This window comes from Argiope bruennichi, chromosome 9 (assembly GCF_947563725.1).
Source record: "Argiope bruennichi chromosome 9, qqArgBrue1.1, whole genome shotgun sequence".
NCBI lineage: Eukaryota > Metazoa > Arthropoda > Arachnida > Araneae > Araneidae > Argiope > Argiope bruennichi.
In genome coordinates this window covers 119,704,830-119,726,646 of record NC_079159.1, presented here as the reverse complement: position 1 = coordinate 119,726,646, position 21,817 = coordinate 119,704,830, and the positions used below count along the sequence as shown (strand labels likewise).

The 21,817-nt window shown below is 33.6% G+C and overlaps 1 protein-coding gene across 5 annotated transcripts in view; it reads left to right on the top strand.

The window, feature by feature from the left end:
* LOC129983809 (uncharacterized) overlaps positions 1-21,817 on the top strand; it is a 173,075-nt gene that overhangs the window by 103,799 nt on the left and 47,459 nt on the right. For all 5 annotated transcript variants that reach the window (XR_008785456.1, XR_008785457.1, XM_056093453.1 and 2 more), the window contains exons 14-17: positions 11,915-12,162; positions 13,619-13,814; positions 16,056-16,288; positions 17,899-17,996. Coding sequence is in view for 3 of the 5 variants with exons in the window: in XM_056093453.1 (XP_055949428.1) it covers positions 11,915-12,162; positions 13,619-13,814; positions 16,056-16,288; positions 17,899-17,996 (775 nt within the window). In the remaining 2 variants the exon portion in view is untranslated. The remainder of the gene's footprint in view (positions 1-11,914; positions 12,163-13,618; positions 13,815-16,055; positions 16,289-17,898; positions 17,997-21,817) is intronic.

The window sequence follows — 21,817 nt, the reverse complement described above, 5'->3', positions numbered from 1 at the left end:
ATAATGATTTGTTGATTAAAAAGGAAATTGCGAAATCTCCTCGCCGCCTCTTGAGTCGATTCTGGTAGAACCACTGCCATACTAAGGATGGTGATGATGATGCATCTTTTGATTTATTGTCTATCTAACATTCTCTATACTGTCTGTCTCCCAAAGTGTCGCGACAGAAAGTCTAGGCAATGGCTGTCGCCAGAGAAATAGGTATCGTATTCTTCAATAAAAACGAGGCATAACAAAAAACTTTCTCTCAATGATTGCCAAGAATGCCGGTTAGAGATAGTTTTTTTAAATATATAAATAGTTTTTTAAATATATTAAAATTAAAGTGAATTTTTATAGAAATAAAACTGCTATCACTGAAAAATTAATTACTTGAATTTTAAAAGATTTTGTCTAATAATTGTCTTCGAATTTATTGATGAAAAACTTTAATATTTTATTAAAATACAAATTAAAATTTAAAAATTTTTTTAATAGCATCTGCTACTCACGTAACAAATTTGTTATATGTGTGTCATCTAACGGTTTGCCTTATTGAGTGGTATGAACGATTTATGCATGCATATAGCATCACGTAGTTTAGAAATAAAACTTAGCCTTTAAATACTATCACTTAAAAAGAAAGAATATTAAATTAGAACCACATTCTTAATCGATTCATGTTTGAATTTTGTTTTTAATAAAATTCATTTTCTTTTCTTCAATTACATTCCTCTTTCGATTTTCTCGTGTTCTTCTTTTTACAGTGAACTAAATCGATTACACATTTTAGCGCTTTTCCCTGCATCAGGGTTTCAAAATCGAAGAATGAGCTACAATGTTGAGAAAAGATTTTCATTGATTTAGCTTGCCACATTTTGTAATTATTGATCATTGATTGTTACATTTTGTAATTATTGCATAGAACACGAATCAACAGATATTTAATTTCTGACAAATTTGCTGCTGATAATGGTAGATTTCATCTATCTAGCTCGTTGCATTTTTGAATTATTTTATTGGAATGGACATCGGAAGAAAGAAAGAATTCCTCTTGATGGATATTATCCAAATTTTGATCGGAATTTGGAAATTTGGTGTCAAAACCCAATGATAAATTTCATCCTTTATTGTATTTTGGAGTTATTTTCAGAGCAATATGTAACTTCAAGAATGGTTTTCTTAGATTCAAACACTTCTCAAACGTTGAGATTCATTAAAATTTCAATGTCAAATTTGTTGATGATTGCAATAATCATTCGTTGCGTCCTGAATATACAAGAAGAAAGAAAATAACAACTTTTTCTTAAATGGTATATCGAACCATAATGTATTAAATAAAACATTAGCATCTGATGATTGAATAATTTCAACCAGGAACTGAAATGTCTCACCCATTACTGTCCTTCGATAATTCCCAAAGCTTTCTCGCATACTTTCCAATAAAAGTATTGTTTGTTTGTTTCTTATGGCACTTGCCACTGACAAGCCCGCTGTTACGAAGACAGCGATTTAAGCCTGAGGGGGACGTCTCTTATTTTTTATAGCAGCGCCAACTAGGGCCAAGAGTACGACTTTGCTACTCACGCATCACTCATTCGCTTGCACAACCCCTTTTTACAGGAGGGCACATTCACACATAGAACAACAGAAGAACAACCATGCCCAAACCGGGACTCGAACCCGGGACGCCCAGATCACGGGGAAGACGCGCTACCCCTATGCCAGGACGCCGTATAAAAGTATATTTGAGATTTAAAAATGTTTTTCCAACCGACGGAAACCAAAATTGGACACAAAACTGCATTTGCAATCAAAAATATTACATACCAAATTTGATATATTTGAGCCCTTGCATTTTAGAGTTATCATGTTCACATGTTTCTGAAAATACAGACAGACAGACGGTCAACCCTTTGTTGGATTTGGTTCAAAATACAAGTATACACAAGGATTTGGTCGAATACAAGTATACACAATAGAAGTTAAATCTATGTACGGAATTTCATCCATCCAGCTCTCTTTGTTTTGTGTTAACTTGTATTCGAACAACGGGACAGGCAGACTTCGTGTGAATGGAGTTGGCTTAAAGTTTGATAGAAATTTATAGATTTGGTGTAAAGGCCATTTACTCAATTTCATCCGTCTAGCTCAAAGCGTTTTGAGTTATCTTTGTCACGGACAGACAGATATAACGCCAGAAATGTGTTTTTCAAACTCTGGGAGTTTAGTTTAGTAAATTAACGTCGTATTGTAAAGAAACTCTACGGTTATTTTGGGTCGGACCTCGTCATTTTGAACCGCAGTCAGATGACGAGGATGACACCTGAACTCCCCCCCCCCCTATAAAACACCACACCATACCAGCGGGAGGACGTTTGGTCCTGACTGATTTAACGTGCAACAGACTTCCTTACACAACGGTCCTTCGGTGGAATCGGCTGTCGAACCTGAAACCCTACGGCTCACGAACCGAGATCTTACCACCTGCCCACCGCGGCCCCTCAAGTTGTGGGAGGTCGACATTTAAAGTGGAGACTCGTCAAAATCGCGAACGTATTTTTTGACGATTACAGTATTTTCTCTATATTTCGTATACAAGAAAGTAAAAATAAAATATCCTTTTTAATACTGTTTGTGTCACATTACAGTGATCTCATAAAAAGCATCACAACGCAGGATGCTGAAACTCTTCTTCTTTTTTTAAGCATATTTGTTTTTTAGATCAAAATAATTGGATGCAAATATTGGCGCCTTCTGTGTGTGTTAGGGCAATTTGCAATGACCATATGCTAACAAGGCATAATTAACATTATCCTATTTAAATTTCACTGTTTAAACAATGAAAATTTTAAAATATTCTCATCAACTGTGTCAGTCTTTGCCAGCATTTGAAACACAAAAGAGACTAGCAAGTTGACGAACACTATTTTGTTTTGAGTGAGAATACACACTATATAGTTATGGTTAATAATTGTTTGTACATTTAAAACAAGGTTCATGTCATTTTTCATGGGCTTAAGTAGATAGAAAAAAATGAAATCTTCTTTTAACAAATGCCCACTCTTTCCATTTACTTATGCTTATAAAATGCACTTCACTTATTCAAAAATGATTTCTCAAAATTGTTTCAAATCTTCCATTGTCGAGTATTTAGTTGACCCATTTTACCTTGGCAGAAATATAATTAACAGTAAACTTACCTTTTCTAAAAATTCTTTTACAAAGAAATATCGTAAATCTCTTCTTGCTTTATTTTTATACGACTGACTAAACTGATTCAAAAATAAGAACAGTTTGGCTGTTACCATATATATTTAGCATGAAAAAGCTAACACCAAACTTATTGCATTAGTCAAAAAATGTGTTGCAACTAAACTAACCCTTTAATTTCTTTTGATAAAAATACAAATTCTGTCTCCACGCTTGACATGGATACGCAATCCTCGTTATATATCCATTAATAAGCTGATCCGTTGTTTTATCATCAGACCAACTGACCTCAAAATAAATGGTAATACCGAAATTGGTAGCTTTTGACAAGTTAACATAATAATGTTGAGGCTTTATTACACGCCCATATACTTGAAACATAATTTTCCGATGTGCGTTGGTGAATTGCAACAATTGACAGTAAGATACTGCAAACATGATATCAAGACTAGCTATTGAAGCTAAATGAATCAAATTTTAATGTCATACATAAACTTCAGCTTAAGAATAATAAAGCACGGTATTCAACGCCTCCCTCACTTGATTCATATATGGATGTACAGGCAGTTTACCCTTAAATTTTGAAATATTCGGAAATATCCTCTTTAGTTTGTTTATTTATCTATTCTAGTTCTTTAGTTAGTTCCTCAGACTGCTTCACATTCTATATCAAAAAAACATTTCATTAGTCCTAAAAACTTTTAATTGATCTTTCTGAAATACACTATATTGTTTTATTTAAATATATTTCATTTTCTGAATAAGATTGCAAGGTCATCAATGTAGACAAGAATATTCGCTTTATTATTTAAGTGATACATGTAATTGCAGTTAGAAAATGTTTTGAATTCAAATTTCTGCACTACTACAGAATGAAGATAAGTGATCTACCGTGTCAAATGTAGCTCTAACCAAGTCAAAATATACTAAGGTTGTCTTGACAAATTGAGCCTTGAGCCTCGAATTCGTCAGCTTCGAATCCAAAACTTTACCTCTAGGCCATCGCAGTCTAATCAATGCTTTATGCACATTTACAAATCATACTCTACCGGAATGATGGAATGCATATAAAGCCGTTTTTCCAGGGTATGGGCTACTTCTAATTTTGTCAAGTTGTTTATTACAATTTAATAATAAATACGGAATATGTAAGTGCCTACATAACTACAAACATAATAATGATAGCCACAAATATAATAATATTAAATGAGACATTTAATATCAGGCAATTCAAAATACATAAAAGATTAAATCATTTTCATCTAAAGTTAGTTCTCGTAGTTATAGTTAGTAGAAGACTTAGTCTGCATGCTATCTGCCAATCTTAAATATATCGGTACATAATTCTAACTGCTAATCTTGCTAACTGCTAATCGGTACATAAATCTAACTGCTAATCTGATTCTAAGTGGTCATCTCTGAGAGGGAACGATATGTTTTCTTAATTATATTCATCATTGAAAATGCAGATTCACACAAGTAGACAAAGCCAAAGAAAGATATTAAATGACCTACAACGTTTTTAAAAATTAGTATATTTTACTTCATCCATTAGATTCCAAAAGTTATTCTTAGATTCTGATCTACTTGCTTTTTAAATTATGTCACTTTGAAGGAGAAAAACTTCGCTTTCCTCAAGAGATAAAGAGAATATATAATTTATATTTCCAGCTATTTCTTCCACGTCATCATTGCCAAATGAGTAACACATGGATGTATCAATTGGTTTTAGTATACGCATCTTAGGTCTTTATAAAAGCGGTCACCCCAAAATGTCTTGGTGGTCCATCAATCGATCTCGATCGACTTAATGCTCACCCCTGTTTTAAATAAATAGTTCCCAGCTTTTTAAAACAATTAATGTAATCATGAAGAATCTAACCTAACTAATACCTGCGACAACAAAAAAATGTGTCAATGCAGTTTTTATTTTCAGTCAGCAAGTACCCTGTTCTCACAAGACGAGATTCGAATCTTAATCTTTACTTTGCTCTACTCTTCTTCATATCCTTTACCCACTTCGAATTCAACAGTTTTGTGTTAGGTGTTGCAGATACAATATAGAAAAGTTCGCAAGGCTTGTGCTAGTCTTTTCGATGCTTTTCAACCATTATTCCTTTACCAGCAAGTTTTGGACTTTCGGAATTCGTGTTTTTGTTTTGAAATAATTGAAAATCTCCCGAAATCACAATTCCCAGGGAAATTTTACTTCACAAAAGAATTCTTTAGTTTCTAGAAAAATATATTAATAAGATGTACTCGAAGCACAAATTTAAATACTTTTCAAAATCTCGCATTCGCTTAAAACGATTATTCGTTTCCGGGCGTTATGTGAGGGAGGGAGGAATGAATATTTTATGTTGTTTGCCACAAAGAATAAAGTTTTCTAAAAATTTTTCCCTCCCACATCAAAAGAGTTGTTTTGAAAAGTCTAGACATGTATGAGTCGTCTAGACGTATTGACAAGTATATTTCACCCACACAACTAGAAACTAGATAATTTTGCTTTCGAGAATAATGTTTCGCGGAATAAAAAATAGAACAAAAAAAAGAGTTAATTACATTTAATAACTAGAATAAAGCTCTAGTTAAGGATCAGCCATAATATCATGTAACGATGAACCATATCTATTTTTAATTTTTTTAACAGAAGTATACTTTCGATAATCTTGCTTCCAGTATATTTAATTTGTGCTTGATTGATTTAATTTGGCACTATGACATTCAAAAGAACTTAACTTGTATCATAAGAATCTTTAGTCAAATTTTTTAGAATAAATGAATATAGTATTTAAAAATAATCTAGGAAAATATAATAAGTATTATTAATTTCGCTAAATCTGAGATCAATTGACTATAATGTGGCAAAATGTTTAAATAATAAAATTAAATTAAAATATAAATAAATGTTAAATAATATTAATACTGTAGCTACAAAGCTTTTAGTTGTCGAGTTGGTAATAAATGAATACGAACTTTTTCTGAAGGAAAAATAAGTCAATTTTTTTCATGGAAAAATTATTTTGCAATTTATAGTTCATTTTTATTAGTTATTTTTTCCTACTCTTCAGGCAGCATTCTAATGCATCATTCAGAAAAATTCCGATTTTTTTTGTGAAAAATAGTTTACCTACTGCATTCTTACATTATAAATTGTTTTCAAAAATTTTGTAATTCATGCATTTTTGCGACGAAATAAATAAATTGTCATCTTATGGCGCAAAATCATAACTAACTATTAAATATGGCAGCATATCCCAAGCAAATTTCAAGGATTTTTTACCAAATGATTAAAGAAATATGTGGTTTCACATTGTTATGGGTGAGAATAACATTTCTTCGGTTTGATAATGCAGAGCATATTTTATAACATTTCATTGTTCAATTGAAATAACTGTTCAATGTACAAATTTGAATAAAGCGCCTTAATGAGAGATTAAAATTTCAAAGATAATACTTTGTAATTGCACCAAACTGGCATCATAACTAATCATCAGTTGGTTAAGATCTGCTTTCGATGTTGTTTACATTAGTTCATCTTGCCTGCTCCATGATAATTTTCATTTGAAATGTTACAAGAAACCAACTTTTCATTTCTAATATCCAACTATTCCGCCGCTAACTCGCTTATGCGAATTTAAACCTCTCGACGACTCTATACACCACTATCTTTGGCTTGAACTGCTGGCCTTTTAAAGTTTCCGGAGCAAGGCAGAGAAGATTCTGGAACAATCAAGCATATCTCAGCTTCTATTGGCTCCATCGCCAAAATTCTTGAAAATTCTAGTATTATCTATTTTGTCACCAATTTCATCTCCAAGTCGATCTCATTGATTCGGTATCCGATTAGCATCCAACAGAGCTGATCGTAAAACGGTCTTTCTAGTGACTGTACAAGCTGTGCTGTGAAGCAACATTACAGATTCGTAACAATATATATAAAACACTAAGGAAATTCTCTTCCATTTTATAACTCATTTGAAATAAAAACTATATATTAAATCAACAGCTGATTTTTACTTAATGCAAATTATATTATCAACTATGAACCAACGGTAGGGATTTGAGTTCCTAAGAATGTCTATGAAAACGACAGTAATCTTCACTGATGAGTAAAATTTCCTTAACTAACTTTTGCTTAACGGACAATCCAATAATTAAAAGGCTTGTTAAGCGTAATTAGTGTGTTACAGGGATGTCTTGCAATTTGATCAAACTCTTCATCAAAATATTCAAACATGTACTTTTGCCAATCATTAAATCCATAGTAGGATTTTTATATCCGCTTTTATTTCGTAATATATACACTTTGTATATTGCAGTAAATTGTTTTAATCGAATTATGTGTTTTAGTCGTATCAAATTATAAAGTGAAAAATTTTTTTTAAAGAAATGCATCCTATATTAATAATTTAACAGTCTAAAAAGTCAATAATCAAGGCGAACAAACTGGTCGCCAAAGGCGGCTAGTATTTTTATAGATGATCACCACTTCTTTATGTTATATCCATTGAGAAAGAACTTTCTCAATCGTTCCCGAATATTAAGAGCATAAATAACCTAAAAAGAATATCTTCGAAAGATGACATCTTGGGAAAGATATCATCTGAAGAATTCCTAAGCGCTTCAATGATGTTCGAAATCTTCTGGCAGTGACCGAACATATATATGGCTTCATTTTTCCTTTCCGAGCTTCGACGTGGCACGGTGCGCTTGCGCGGTTTCTCCATCCCCCTCCCATCAATGGAGGCAAGCACGTTCTGCCGCTTTGTTTCAAAGAGAGCGTAAAAAGCCCTGTCTACGCGACTATCGTTTGCTCCTGGCTCACTTCCAGAAATGAGTGCCCTCTGGTGCCCACGAGTTTTCTTCTCTCTTGAACAGAAAAGAACAAAATCGGCAGCACTGACGGGAAAGTAAAAGCTGGGAAAATCATAAACTGAAAAATTGTTTCACGCCCGCTCTTGTTTTATTTTGCACCAAAGAGTATGTTTAAATTATTGTTCCTTATTTGAAATCAATGAAAGATTACAGTGGTCACTTGCTCTGATATATTAGGAACCCGACTAAACAGAAAAAGCATTAAAAAGCCCTAAAGTTCCCCAAAATTAAAAACAATGATTTTTAAATGAATTACTTATTTCTCTATGTATGAAAAATTAAAATGATATCATTTCAATCTTAGAACTAAGACTATTGAGAGGATGGCCCACCCCAACTTCATCATGTACCTCCGCTATATGACGTGTTTAAAATTTAAACTTAGCATTTAATGAAAAAAGGAGATGAAGAATTGAGAAGAAATTTCGAATTACTTCTTTTTGGTTCTAAAATTTGATATTTATGTATAATTTTCATATTTAAACCAAATGTCATGTTTGCATTTTGCTGGATTTTTCATTTTCGAATTATTGTGTCTATATTACATAGACGAAACGACAATCCCATTAGATGTGTTTGATTCAAAACTTAATACAAATCTGCATTCTGTGGATAATTTTGCGGGAAAATGTTCTTTCGTCTAGCTCTTTGTATTTTTAAATTATCATATCCACCTGCATCCAAAAAGAGAGATAAAGTTCCCGCTGATTTACTGAATTTTTTAAAGATATCTATGATTTTGGTGGAGATAGAATTAAATGATACTGCATCAACCTGATGCTTTTTGTGAGATATGCAAATGTATTAGAAATACAAAGCTGGAACAAATTTAGAGTAAGTACCAAGTACTTAGTGTCAGTTTTTATATTCTATTAATAACATCCTAGACCTCATTCGTTTTCGATTAAGTAATATTATATCAAAATATTAAATCGATATAGCCTAGTTCGCCATCCTGTTTAGGCGACACTTAGGCAAACGCGTTTTGACAACGCTGGTAGTTCGTGATTTGTTTTAAATATAGATTTCAACTTCAACCATTACGAACTTTATTTCGTGTAACGGTGCACATACCAAAGAGGAATCATCGCCTTCTCTTATATTGACTTTACCAGCACAGCTTTTCGTCCCCTATTCTCAACCACTCGTCAATCACTGTCAAAACAGAGACCACGGAAATTATCATCAATACCTCTTCCGAAGGAGCGAAATCTCAATTTGCTGCCATATTCATATTAGTATTATCTACCAATCTCGAATCAAGTACGCGAACCGATATCCATCGAGTCATCGGCTTCATTCGACTGGTAATAGAATCGGTTACCAGCTGTATCAACTACTAAAGTATGCACAATCGAGTATCAGTATCAGCTGTTACCAAATAATTAAAACTGGGTATCAACACAACCACAGTGAGAAAATCTCGTACTAAATTCTATTTATTTATATTTTATTAATATTTGATTGTATTTTTGAAAAGTTCATACACAAATAGACATGATTAAAAAAAACGTATATATTATTTTCTGGGAGACTTAAAAAGTGATGACTCAGTATATATTTCTGAATATACAGACCGAAAACGTTCAACCCCTTGTTGGATTTGGCTTAAAATTCGATAAGTGTTTACACTATAGATGTTCAGTCTGTGCACCGAATTATATCAATCTAGCCCTGTTCGTTTTGTAATTATCATGTTAACGTACATTTTAAAAGCCGAACAGATTTTGTTTAAAATTTGATAGAAATCTTCAAGTAGATTTGATAGAAATCTTAAAAACCATGTACCAAATTTCATCCGTTTAGCTCACAACTTTATGAATTATCCTTGTTGCAGACAGAGAGGTAGATGGACTGATAAATATAACGCCAAAAATGTGTTTTTCGAAGTCTGGGAGATTTAAATGTAGAGATTCGTCAAAATCAAATCCATCAAAAATTCGTCAACGTTTTCTTTTAATTATTTTCTGATAATTATTTTCAACTAATAATTAGTATTCATTTTCCGAAAATAACCTTAACGCCCACTGTTGGTTTCTTCTAAGACGATCGGGAGAGCACTTTCGATCCGTTTCCCCAATCACAGAAATATCTGAACGGCTCCTTACCCGGCTAATTCTGGCCTACTCCATCGATTAGTTTCTGTGTTTGCTTCTTTGCGCATGCGCCACTCAAGAGACAAGATAAAAGAGGGGGCGGAATTTAAATAAGAAGAAAATTGGATTTTAAGATCTGAACAAGGTACTTAAATTTTATGCAGCTACTTGAGTCGGCTCTTGAAATTAGTTTTTATCTTTAGTGAGTGTCAATCGTCATCTGAAGTTGAAAATATAAAGAAACATTCTTTGAAAGCATGCTTACGCCAAGATAAATTTTTCCTAATTTAGTTTAAAGATATTTATATATTTGGGTAAGATTAGCAATAAGAAATAAAGATACCGTGCAGTAAATTCTTGTAGTAAAAATGAGTAGATAAATTCTATGAATTATTTTATTAGTTTTAAGTCGCGTAAAAATATATATAGCATTATTCACAATTGATTCAATTATTTACAGTTATTTTCTATGCATCGTCAATTTCAGTTCATTCTAGGCATAGTGTAGTTACTACATGTATGTTTGTATGTAAAACCTATTATCTTTATGTTGATTGGTTGAGATAATAAATTAGAGAATAAGAGATACTAAGAAAATATATATGTTTGTCAAAAATTTTCAATTTCATCACTTTTTTTTTTGTTCAAATCCGGGCTTAAATTTTCAAATCCAGGTTCAAATTTTTAAAGTGTCAAACAAACAAACGAGACATGACCTCAGTATTTCTCAAGTCACGTTCGAATCTTGCAGGTATATACTAACTTCTCTAGAAAATGATATCCATATTCAAAGTTTTATTTTGTCGGTTTATACTCTTACCTTCAAGCAATATTCTGATAAATTTTAAAATTTTTTTTTGAATACATGGCAACCAAGGATTCTGCAGATACTACTCACTTTGCTCTGTACGATGTAAAAGCTAAAATGAGTTAAAATTCTTACAATTTATTGCCTTCACCAATACAAGAAACCTTTTGGATTAATTAAAAAAAAAACTGCCTCTAATCAATTTTATTATGGAAAGACACAGAAATCTCCGAAGTAATAGACTTAAAGTTAACTACAACCAGTAATCAATGCGACATAATTAGCTTGATGAAATTTATTTTGTTTACTTTATATTAGTAAGAATATAATTTTTCGAATTTATAATATAAAATAAATATAAGTCTATCGGAAATTTACGAGAAATTTTGTATAGAGAATTTCTTTCGGAAAACGCAACTAATAAAGGTTAGAACAATTTGCTGGAGAATATGAGGCAGGCCATTTCAGATAAGATCATTGAAAGGGATCGATGCAGTATTACTGCCTTAATGGATGCGTGCTACAGACAACAAGGGGGTGTATTTAGGTATCAAACACAGACCGAATGGACCAACAGAGTTCAGACACTTGCTAGTCTTCACCCACCAAGATTTTTTTTTTCTGTTGTTAATTATGAAGTTCTTCACCAAGATGCATTAAATAGCAATATATTCACTAGGATTAGTGGAATTATATCCAATGTAACAATATGTGTTTAGGTAAATTCGCTTAGAATTTGTTTTGGTTAGTACATTAAACACTAATAAAATGTCATGTTGGCAAAACAAGTTTGAATTTAGAAAGCATGCGATCATTGAAATTCATTCAACAAAAAGATATCCGAAAAAAAAGACACTATTTTATCACGTTAAGTGGCATTTACTTGCGGAAGCCTCTTTCTCTTTACAATTGCATCTCATTCATCTTTCTTCTTCTCTAGATTGCGTCGTCACACGGATACAGGTCTGGTGTTCATGGGTCTGGATCCGTACGGTCGCAGCCAGAGGGCGCTGCAGAGGAAGGCGCGTTCGTGGCATCCCTCGCCACACGCCTCCGAAGACGAGGAAGAGAGAGAGGAGAGGAAGGCCAAGGTCAAGGCGGAGATCGCGCGACGCAGGCAGCACATCGAGGAGAACTCAAGGCTGCACGACGAGCTGTACAAGGTCGCACGGTTCAGGGATCCGGGAGGTATATACCTATTATTACATTTTGGAACCAGAAGATAGTCTTATTAATATTAGATACTAATGGGGGAATGATTTCGAATTCGAGGTTGGAAAATTGCAATATAAGTAAGCGGGTTTCACTGATGACACATTAAGCTGTTCAAGCACTTACAATTGGCTAATGATTCAAATCACGATGAAAGGATAGACCACTGTACAAAAAATTCCTTACAAGAAGTATATCGTAATTCTGGCTTTCTTTGATACGTTCCTAGTGTCAAGTGACTTTCGCGTTAGTACTTACTGCCATTTTTTAACAAAGATTACGTTCCGTCAGCCGATGGATCGATTAGTTTTTTTAAACTTGGATTTGAATTAAAAGCTTGAAGAAGAAGAACTTTTTTATGATGTCATGAGTGATGCGGCTAAGTATTTGAGTTCGATTATTTACAATATCTATCTATATATATATAACAATGTCTGTATATATGAAACAGTAACGTACGAGGTACTAAAATTGTACTTTTTACTTATTGTAGAATGGCAGCAAACCATCATACGAATTTCTGACTGCTTCACTGAATTTTTTGCAGCTGCCTTTAATCCAATGTTACGCTTAGCTAATTAAAAAAAAATGCAAAATACTATTAGAAATGTTTTGGAAATGGTTCGCCGTATCACTCTAGAGGGCATTCAATCACAGGAAAGACGATATAAAAAAAGTTAAAAAAATCTAAAGTTTAAACGACCTCAAAAATAGGCTTAACCGCCGCCAGATATGTATTCGTTATGACTTTCCCACAGATTAATGTTTGTATCTTCCGAAACAATTATCTTACAAAAATAATTTTTGCATTATCTTAACACTCAAAAAATTACTTCTTTAATGATATCAATATCATTTTCATAAAATTTTTTTCATTAATTTTAATAATATTTTAATTCAATTTGGCACACTATCATTAATAATGTTTTAAATGTTATGATGGAACACAAACTCATTCATTAAAATATTCATTCACTCATTAAAGTATTTTTACCAATCATTAATTCCGTAATAGGATTTTACTTTTCCGCTTTTATTTCGTAACATACACACTTTTAGATTTGCAGTAAATTGATTCGATTGAATTCCTGTTTTTCACTCGTATCGAATAACAAGGTGAAATGCTTTCTAAAGAATGCGTTCCATGCTAATCATTTAGCTGCATAAAAAAGTCAATAATCTGGACGAACAAACTGATAGCGAAAGGCGGCTAGTTGAAAGTAATATCTGATATTCTTAAGACAAAAGAGTTTTTTATTTATAAAAAATTATATGCTTCTCATAAATGGATAAAAAAATACCCTTGATGTATTTAATTTTTCACTTCTATTCCGAAATTTAATTCCTCTTTCCAAAGCTTTTGCTTTTAAAAAAATAGATTAGTCATACATTAATTACTATTGCTATTAAAGCCCTCTACTCTTTATTTCAGGAGGAGGCTATGTGAGCCCCGCGTATGGTGACCGGCTTTACACGAGCCCTATCTCCCTGGAGAGCGGAGGCTCTTCGCAGGACTCGGCCAGAGACCCGGACCTGGACCAGGACTATTTCCTCCGGAACCAGCGCTACCCCTACTCCTCCACTTTTCCCGCCTACGGGTCTCACAGGAGAAGCGCCGCTCCCCACAGGTGAAATGAACTAGAATTCTCGACTTTCAAGAGCACTATGCGAAAATTAAAACAGCGTTCAGGCGAGGCCAACTATTGCGCGTAATAGAAGGCCACGCCTGCCTCAGAATAATCACGTGACCCTAACGGGATAATGGTAAATGGTTGTCGCATCGAGACAGCTATTTACTATTGTCTCGTTACGGTCACATGATCTTCCTGAAGTAGGCGTGTCTTACTTATTGCGCGCAATAGTTGGCTTGGTGTGAACTCTGCTTAACTGTAGTCAATTGCAATGCAAGCTGACAGTATACGGAAGAGACCTCAGTACTTGTGAACGGTGTCATAACTGTTCTTATGCGGCTTTGTGCTATATTAATTTTTAATTATGAAATTACAGAATTTTTGATTTTGAAGATAGTTTTGTTGTATAGAATATAGATTTTTGCAGATTAACGTTATATTCTGTTCAATCGAAGTAGATACTTTGAAATGCAATAAACTTCCCATTATCTGGAGAAATGAGAACAATGGTCACTGCGGATAATCCACAAAAGGATCGAAAATGGACATTAGGTGGCTTACACATACAATTATGATTTAATGAACAGTAGACTTTTATATTTACAATTTTTTTAAATTATAAATATATACACTTTCCTTACATTGAAAAAGGAAGAAGTATAGTCGTTTGGTTTTGTGTATGACAAAGTGCCTCTCTTTTTACTTTCTATACGAAGTATAGAGAGAGTATTGCAATTGTCAAAAAATTCGAACTCGAGATTTTAATGAAACTCCAAGTTTTAAAAAGAACACATTTTAGGAAAATGTCTGCCTGTCTTTCTGCTACAAAGATAACTCAAAAACTCTTTGAACTTGGCGAATGAAATTTGCTATATGGTCATTACACCAAATTGTAGATTTCATGCAAATGTTGAGTAAAATTTATTCACAGGAAGTCTGTATGTCCGACTGTTCAAATATCAGGTAATGCGATAACTACAAAAAGAAGACAGATAAAATTCGGTAAGCACATTTAAGATCTACCTCGTGGAAACATATCAAATTTGGAACCAAATCGAACCAGGAGTTGAATGTCTGTCGGTCTGCACTTTCAGAAGCTTGTAAACGCACCAACTCAGAAACGCAATGATTTAAGTACATCGAATTCGGTATGGGATTTTGTGACGAGAAGTATAATCTTCTGGAGAATTTTTGTTTCAACCGATTGGTAAAACGCATCTAAATCACAAATTCGATTTTTGGAAACTATTGTCAGCATTCCAGGGATTAATCCACATAAACTTGGCAAGAATGACACTATAGATTCAACAAAAAGGCTAAATTTAATCCGAAAATTGTTTCATAACTATGTACGCCATTTCCATGCAAGGCGTTCTCTGAGGTAACACCTTTATTAAAAATTATGCAATAAAGTTTTAGGAAGACCACTCCTGCTAGTTTTATTTGTGGTTGAAAATTTTCAACAATATTTTGCGCTTAACAGCTGTGGATAATTGTGAATTTTTTGTGCGTCAGAATCATATTCACGACTATTTAATTAGGCGCATAGAGATATAATATTGCTTTTTTCCATTTCCAATTTTAGTTGCCTATGACAGAAATTCTAAATTGACCAGAGCGATTTAAGCTCCTGCATTAGAACGGATCAGAACGCCGTCTCATACCCTCGAATCCGTGACCATTCTGGTCACTGAACGGTTTGGTGGGCATGTTAGGGGAATTTTATTTAAGTAACAAAATATTTACAGTAGAAAAAACGAAACAAAAAAAAACTTTTTACAGAATTTACAAGCATATAAGAAATTATATTAAGATGAAACTGTTTACAGAAATTTACAACTTAGAAATACAATTTGTAATAAATTCTGCATTAAAACAGCAGACCAACAGCAGCTTTTATATTTCAAACAAGTTTTCATCAATACCTTCAACCTTTCTGTAATAAGTAAATGAAATTATTAATACCAATCTTGTTAATCATATTTTGTACTATGCAAAAGTTAATTATTAAAAATTAATGAGCTCTTCTTATGTCATTAATCTAGCTACAGTTTTCAAAGTTGAGAGCTAGTTCCAAAATAGGCATTTCGAAATATGATTATCTCATGCCTTTTTCCAAAATTAATTACTACATTATATTTCTCAATGCAACGGAGTAGAGTTGGTCCAATTTTGGTTTGGAAATTACGTATAATTAAGAGCAGTTGTATTTAAATGGATGTATTCGTTTTCTTCCAGTTCCTATTACACGTACAGCCCTTGGTCATATGATTACGCGGATGATGACCTACTATTGGACGGGGGTGCGTACGACTACAGTCCCCTGGCCACGACTGATTCTGAGACCGACCTAGCACCGATGCCCCTCCTGCCTGACATGCCCACCCGGTCCAGGAAGCTGCTGCACGATCTCGGTAGCACCCCGCTAGGACCGACCTACGACAAGCACTACCAGCAGTACCGCTCACACAGTGAGTTCAGTTGGTGGAAAGCAACTGCTTTTTTCATTTTATGGCACAAATTGTTATACATTTCTTGATTACATATGGTGTCTGAATTCAATTTTTGGAATGATTTTCTTCTGAACCTCGTCTCATAGAAAATAATCAAATTTTACTTTCTAACATGCGTTGTGAGCTGATTGGTTTGTAATAGAAATTTCGATTATTAAAATATTTTGTAATCCACGGTAATAATTATTAACTAGAAATATAACATTAATCTTGAGTATAATTATAATTTCAAACTGTAATATTAACACACTGAATGTTCAGTTTATTTGAAAAAATCCAGCTATTATGAGTTATCTCAATTAGAGACAACGTATAGGTTGTAATGTGTCGTCATGTAAAGTAAACGATATTCCTGCCAAGACAGAAAGGGTTCCGATTCAGCTATAGAGTCATAGATAAGGTTGCATGGCAATAAGCATGTTAAAGCCAAAGGGAAAGGGATAGCTTGCAATGTATCATCACGATCAAGTAATCGATATCACTGTCATTACAGAAAAGCTACCATGTCAGCTGGCGTTATCACGGAACTCATATGATTCGTAGGTGAGGTAACAGAGGATCGTATTTTAAGGCCAAAAAAGGAAATTTAACGTGGTTCTTAACTCAATCATCTTCAAAACTACTGCCGAAACAGCTCCTAAAATTAAAGAACGTCGGAGGCTTCAGTGCCAAGGTTATACAAACTTATAAAAAAGTTAATGGGTATTTAAATGATTTAGAATCACATTGCAATATACAATCAGAAAAAAAAATTATGTATAGTATAATGTTTATGGAAGATTCAAGAACTAACTTGAAAAAAGTGAGTTTGCATTTTAATCATAACTTTATATTTAGGAAATTAAAAGGGAACTAGAATGTGTTCGAAGTGCCGTCCACGAGTTGCAATGTCCACTTTTTCACCAAGCGCTGAAGACATTCAGGCTTATTTCGGGCTCCTCCGGCAGGTACTGCGATAATTGTGACCAATCTTCATTGCTATTTGATGAAATTACATATAGCAGTGATCTAACATATCCTAAATTCTTTTCCTAATTTTGGAATTAAATTGGACTCAGTCCTTTTCACTACAGAAAATGCTAAAATCAAGGTTTATGGTAAATAAGAAGTAGGTAGCATGTGGGATTAAAATTCTCTATGATTTAGCATTTATAAGTGGATTTTCATCTGTTACTGAAAAAATTGAGCTAAGCTCATGCTGTTGAATTTTGCTCTACTTTATTACCACAAAACAATTCTACCAGATTATCTTTTTCTGTAGCCATCAATGCAAATGGAGCAGCACCATTTATAAATATTTTGAGACCTTGCAAATTTATGTAATGAATTTTGAAAGTATTTCTTAAACTAAGCTGTGATAAGCTACGATAAGTACTCAACAAAAATATCACAATCTCTAATCCTTGATAAAATTATAAAAATAACATAATATTGCTCCTGCAGGAATTCGTGACTACCGAGTGCGCTGCAGTGCATACTTTGAGAACAGTGCAATACATTTTATCAAAATTTTTTATTTATTTAGGTTGGCAAATGTTTGAATTGAGAATTATTTTCTCTCTCTGCAGGTGGTGCTCAGTACGATGATTATGTAGAAGACCGTCGACCCCCTCCTCCTCCCTCGGGGGATCACCAGCACAGCAACAGCCACCTGCGAAAAGCTCAAGTAAGAACGTACGCACAACTATTCTTTACTCCTTTGTGTTGGCTTCTTGCTTTCGCGGGAGTTCGAAGTTTCAGAGAGGTTGTCAGGAGGATAATTCACATTCATGTCGCGGTCCGCTAAATTTGCTGGCACATGAGTAATCTTTGGTCGTATTGAATTATTTTTAACGAAAAATTGGAAGAAGGTTTAATCTGTGAAAGATTACAGCATGTTCATCCCTAAATTAAAATGTTACCCCCTTTAATATGTTGTCGGTGTTTTGTTTTCAGTATTCGGTGAAACTGTATATTGAGAAAGACAAAATACAATTCAAGGCAAAATTTTAATGGACAACAATTAGTTATTATGTTAATTTATAGAAATTTACGTATTTCAAGAGATAATATGGAATTAATAAATAATTGGCCACCGCTAGGCACCAAGTTGTTGGCGGTCGATTATTAATGGCTGTAATTTTCTTGTAAATAAAGATAAAATAAATAGATCTGAATACATTGCTTAAAATACTAAAAGTTTCGTTTGTATGCGTAATAATTGCCTTAATGTAATTTCTCTCTTATCACCCAGACAACATCTTATTGGGTTAGTCTGGTCTATTTCATTATAATGGATGTATTTTCTAGGCCTGCATTCATTCAATTCTTTCGCTTCCGCATTCAAATGAAACGTTAAGACGGAATTTAGTACGCGTTCCAAAGAAATTAAAATTTAAATAGTTAGAGATATGGGGAACATACATGTAGCTATCGAACACACATTACTGGCTGCAAACTTGCTCTATAATATCTGTCGTGAATCAGCCAATTGTATCAAGGGAAGGCATATTATATATATATACAGGGTGATCAAGAAATAACAGGAGGTGTTCAAAGCCCTGTAGTGTGTTATGTACTGGACGAAATATAACAAAATTTGGCCACCATACTCATTAAAGTATGCGGTTTCGATTTATCAAGAAAAAAAGATTAGTACCAAAAAACACCGATAGGGTAAATCCTGGCACTGCAAGCGCATAATGTGTGGAAAAAGAATACATAACTGCCAATGGAAACAGATAATAGCAACACACCAAATACCAATGAAAAACATTTATTGTAGCAACTTACAAATTTGGCTCAAGGTGATCACCAACTTGATGTTCCAATAATTGCATGCGGTACACGAGGTTTTCAACAGTGGCTCGCAGCATATCGGCATTTATTTGTCCGACATGTAACGTTATTTGATCTTTTAAAGTAGGAATGTCAGAAACATATCCTTAATACACAACGCCTTTCAGGTGAACCAGAACCGTCCTACAACCAAAAATTGTCAAGATTCAGATCAGTGTCATCAGTTAATGGGTGTTGTCTTATACGGATAAAATTTCAGGATCTTACACAATATCTTCTGCACCGTCGATATCGGGATATCTGTTTGTCGTGATATTGAACGTGCACTCCTGGTACCCTGCTTATTAGCTCTCGCCTGATCCATAACGGCCGTTGCAACTTCTTCAACTTGTTTCTTCTTGATACCTTTACGTTCTCGGCGTAGTTGCACATCAAGAATTCCTGTTGTTTCAAATCTTTCAACCATTCTTCGTAAGTTAGTTATGGTCATCGGTCCTCTACGTAACTGTTTCAACCGCCGGTATTCACGAAGAGCAGCGCTGGCATTTTCATCCCGCTAATAAAACAGCTTGACTAATAAGGCACGTTCATGTAGTGATAACGCAATCGATGAACGAATTCGTGCAAAATGACTTAAATTCCCGCAGCCCTTTCTGAACTTCTTTTATATTATGTTGAAAATTCTCCTTCATGTCGTTGTTTACACAAAAGTTACAGCTATTTTTAATCGGTCCGGTTCCTTTTGAATAACACTGTATATTGGGACTTTGAATTATAGCATCACTATTCATGAAATTTGTAATGAGATTTTTGGCAAATCCTCTGCAGCATATCTTTGTCGATGATAAAATTAATAATCTGCATTGTTAATAATTATTAATCTGCCGACTGCATTCGAAACTTGAAGACATTTCTGCTTAATGCATGTATAGTTCAAATGAATGCCACGATACATATTACATAGAAAAAATGTAAGTTCAAGGCATTCATTTTGACTTACTTTGGGCATGTTACTTTCAAGTGTATAATTCAGTTATTTCAAGAAATATTTCGACTTTGGACCTCACGGTTCCATCGAAAAACACCTTGTAAGCAGCTCTCGTGCATGTAAATTTGTGGATGCTGAATGCTCATTCGTTAATAAAGAACAAACAGCGGGAAAGTCTGGAGAGGAGATTATGGTGCAAATATCATCTTTGTCATTTCACCAAGACTCAATATTACAAGCCCACTCCCAATATAGTCCTCCTGTTATTTCGAAGCGAAACGTCAATGTAATTCAACTATCAAACGTTACTTAATTTCAAGAAATAATGGGTGAAGTTAATTGAAATATGAAATAAACTAATGATTCCATATATTTAATAGTTATTTTGCAAACTAACTATACATAAAAATTTAGAATGCCCATTTCAAATCCAAATTTTTTTGTTGGTGAATAAAGTACCGCTCTCTTTGGTCTCATATTTACTTATTGAAGGTCCAGACCTTTTTTCCATAGAAAGTGTGCCTCTCATATAACTTAAAGAATTCATTCATCGAATCTTATTATTTAAATATTCTGCACATTTACAAGAAATTTTATCGACATTACCTTTTTGTGAAAAAACTAACGCAAGAAACAAACCTTATATTCGCCTCATTACTTTATAGGTCTTTATTCCATGACGTAACTAGCTAAGTTTAAGAATACAATTTTATTTTATGATTAAATTGACTTTATCGGTTATTTCACAAAATGGATAGATATTTGTTAAACAATAGATTGATAGTAATACTGTAGAATATATGAGCGCGGCTATATTTCAGATCATATTCCAATCTTAAGTTAAGAAAATATATCCTCCCTGCAACGTCTTTGAAACTAATTCTTGTATCTTTCTTTGAGTTATTTTGATTTTGAGCAATAAAAATTACGCTTGCAGCTGCAATGTATCTAGTGAATGTAATGTTAAATAAAATGGCTTTTTTTCATTTTTTTTTATTATTTTTGAAACTTTAATACGTCATTATTGCTAATCAATGAATATGAAAATGCATTCATTCGATAGATGTTATAATAGAAGTCTTTTTCTTAATTTCGATATTATCTAAAATAGCGTGTTTCATCCAAAAAATCGGTATTAAATGCAGAAAATTAATTTTCAGACAAACTTCCATATTTCTATTATACAGGGTGATTCATAAAGAAGTATACAGATTCAATGCACTATAAATCAAGAATAATGTAAAATATTACATGTCACCTGTAGCAGAATTGTATGGGGTTATTTTAAATTTTGTTCGAGACAGTCGCAGATGTTCTATGTGTCACCCTTTAGAAGGAGTCGTACACTTTATTTCTGGACACTCCACAGAGCAAATTTATCTTAGGGGAATCTCGCATGTGTTGCACTGTGAATTTGTGGTTCTCTCTTTCCCAAAAGGGAACATTGTGCTTGTGCACCTTACCACTGACATGAAATGTTGCTTCATCAATAAAAACTAAGTGATCGGCAAAATCATCATTTTCAAAACGAAGATGCATATCAGCACGCAATTCAAAGCGCTTTTGTTTGTCAAAGTCATTCAGATTTTGCAACAACTGCACTTCGTAGGGAATAATTTTCAGCTCTTTTTCTCAAAATTTCCAGACAGTGGGCTAGAAATTTGCATTTCCCGATTCACCCACTGCAAAGATTTTCCGGGCTTCGTTGAATGAGGACTTGC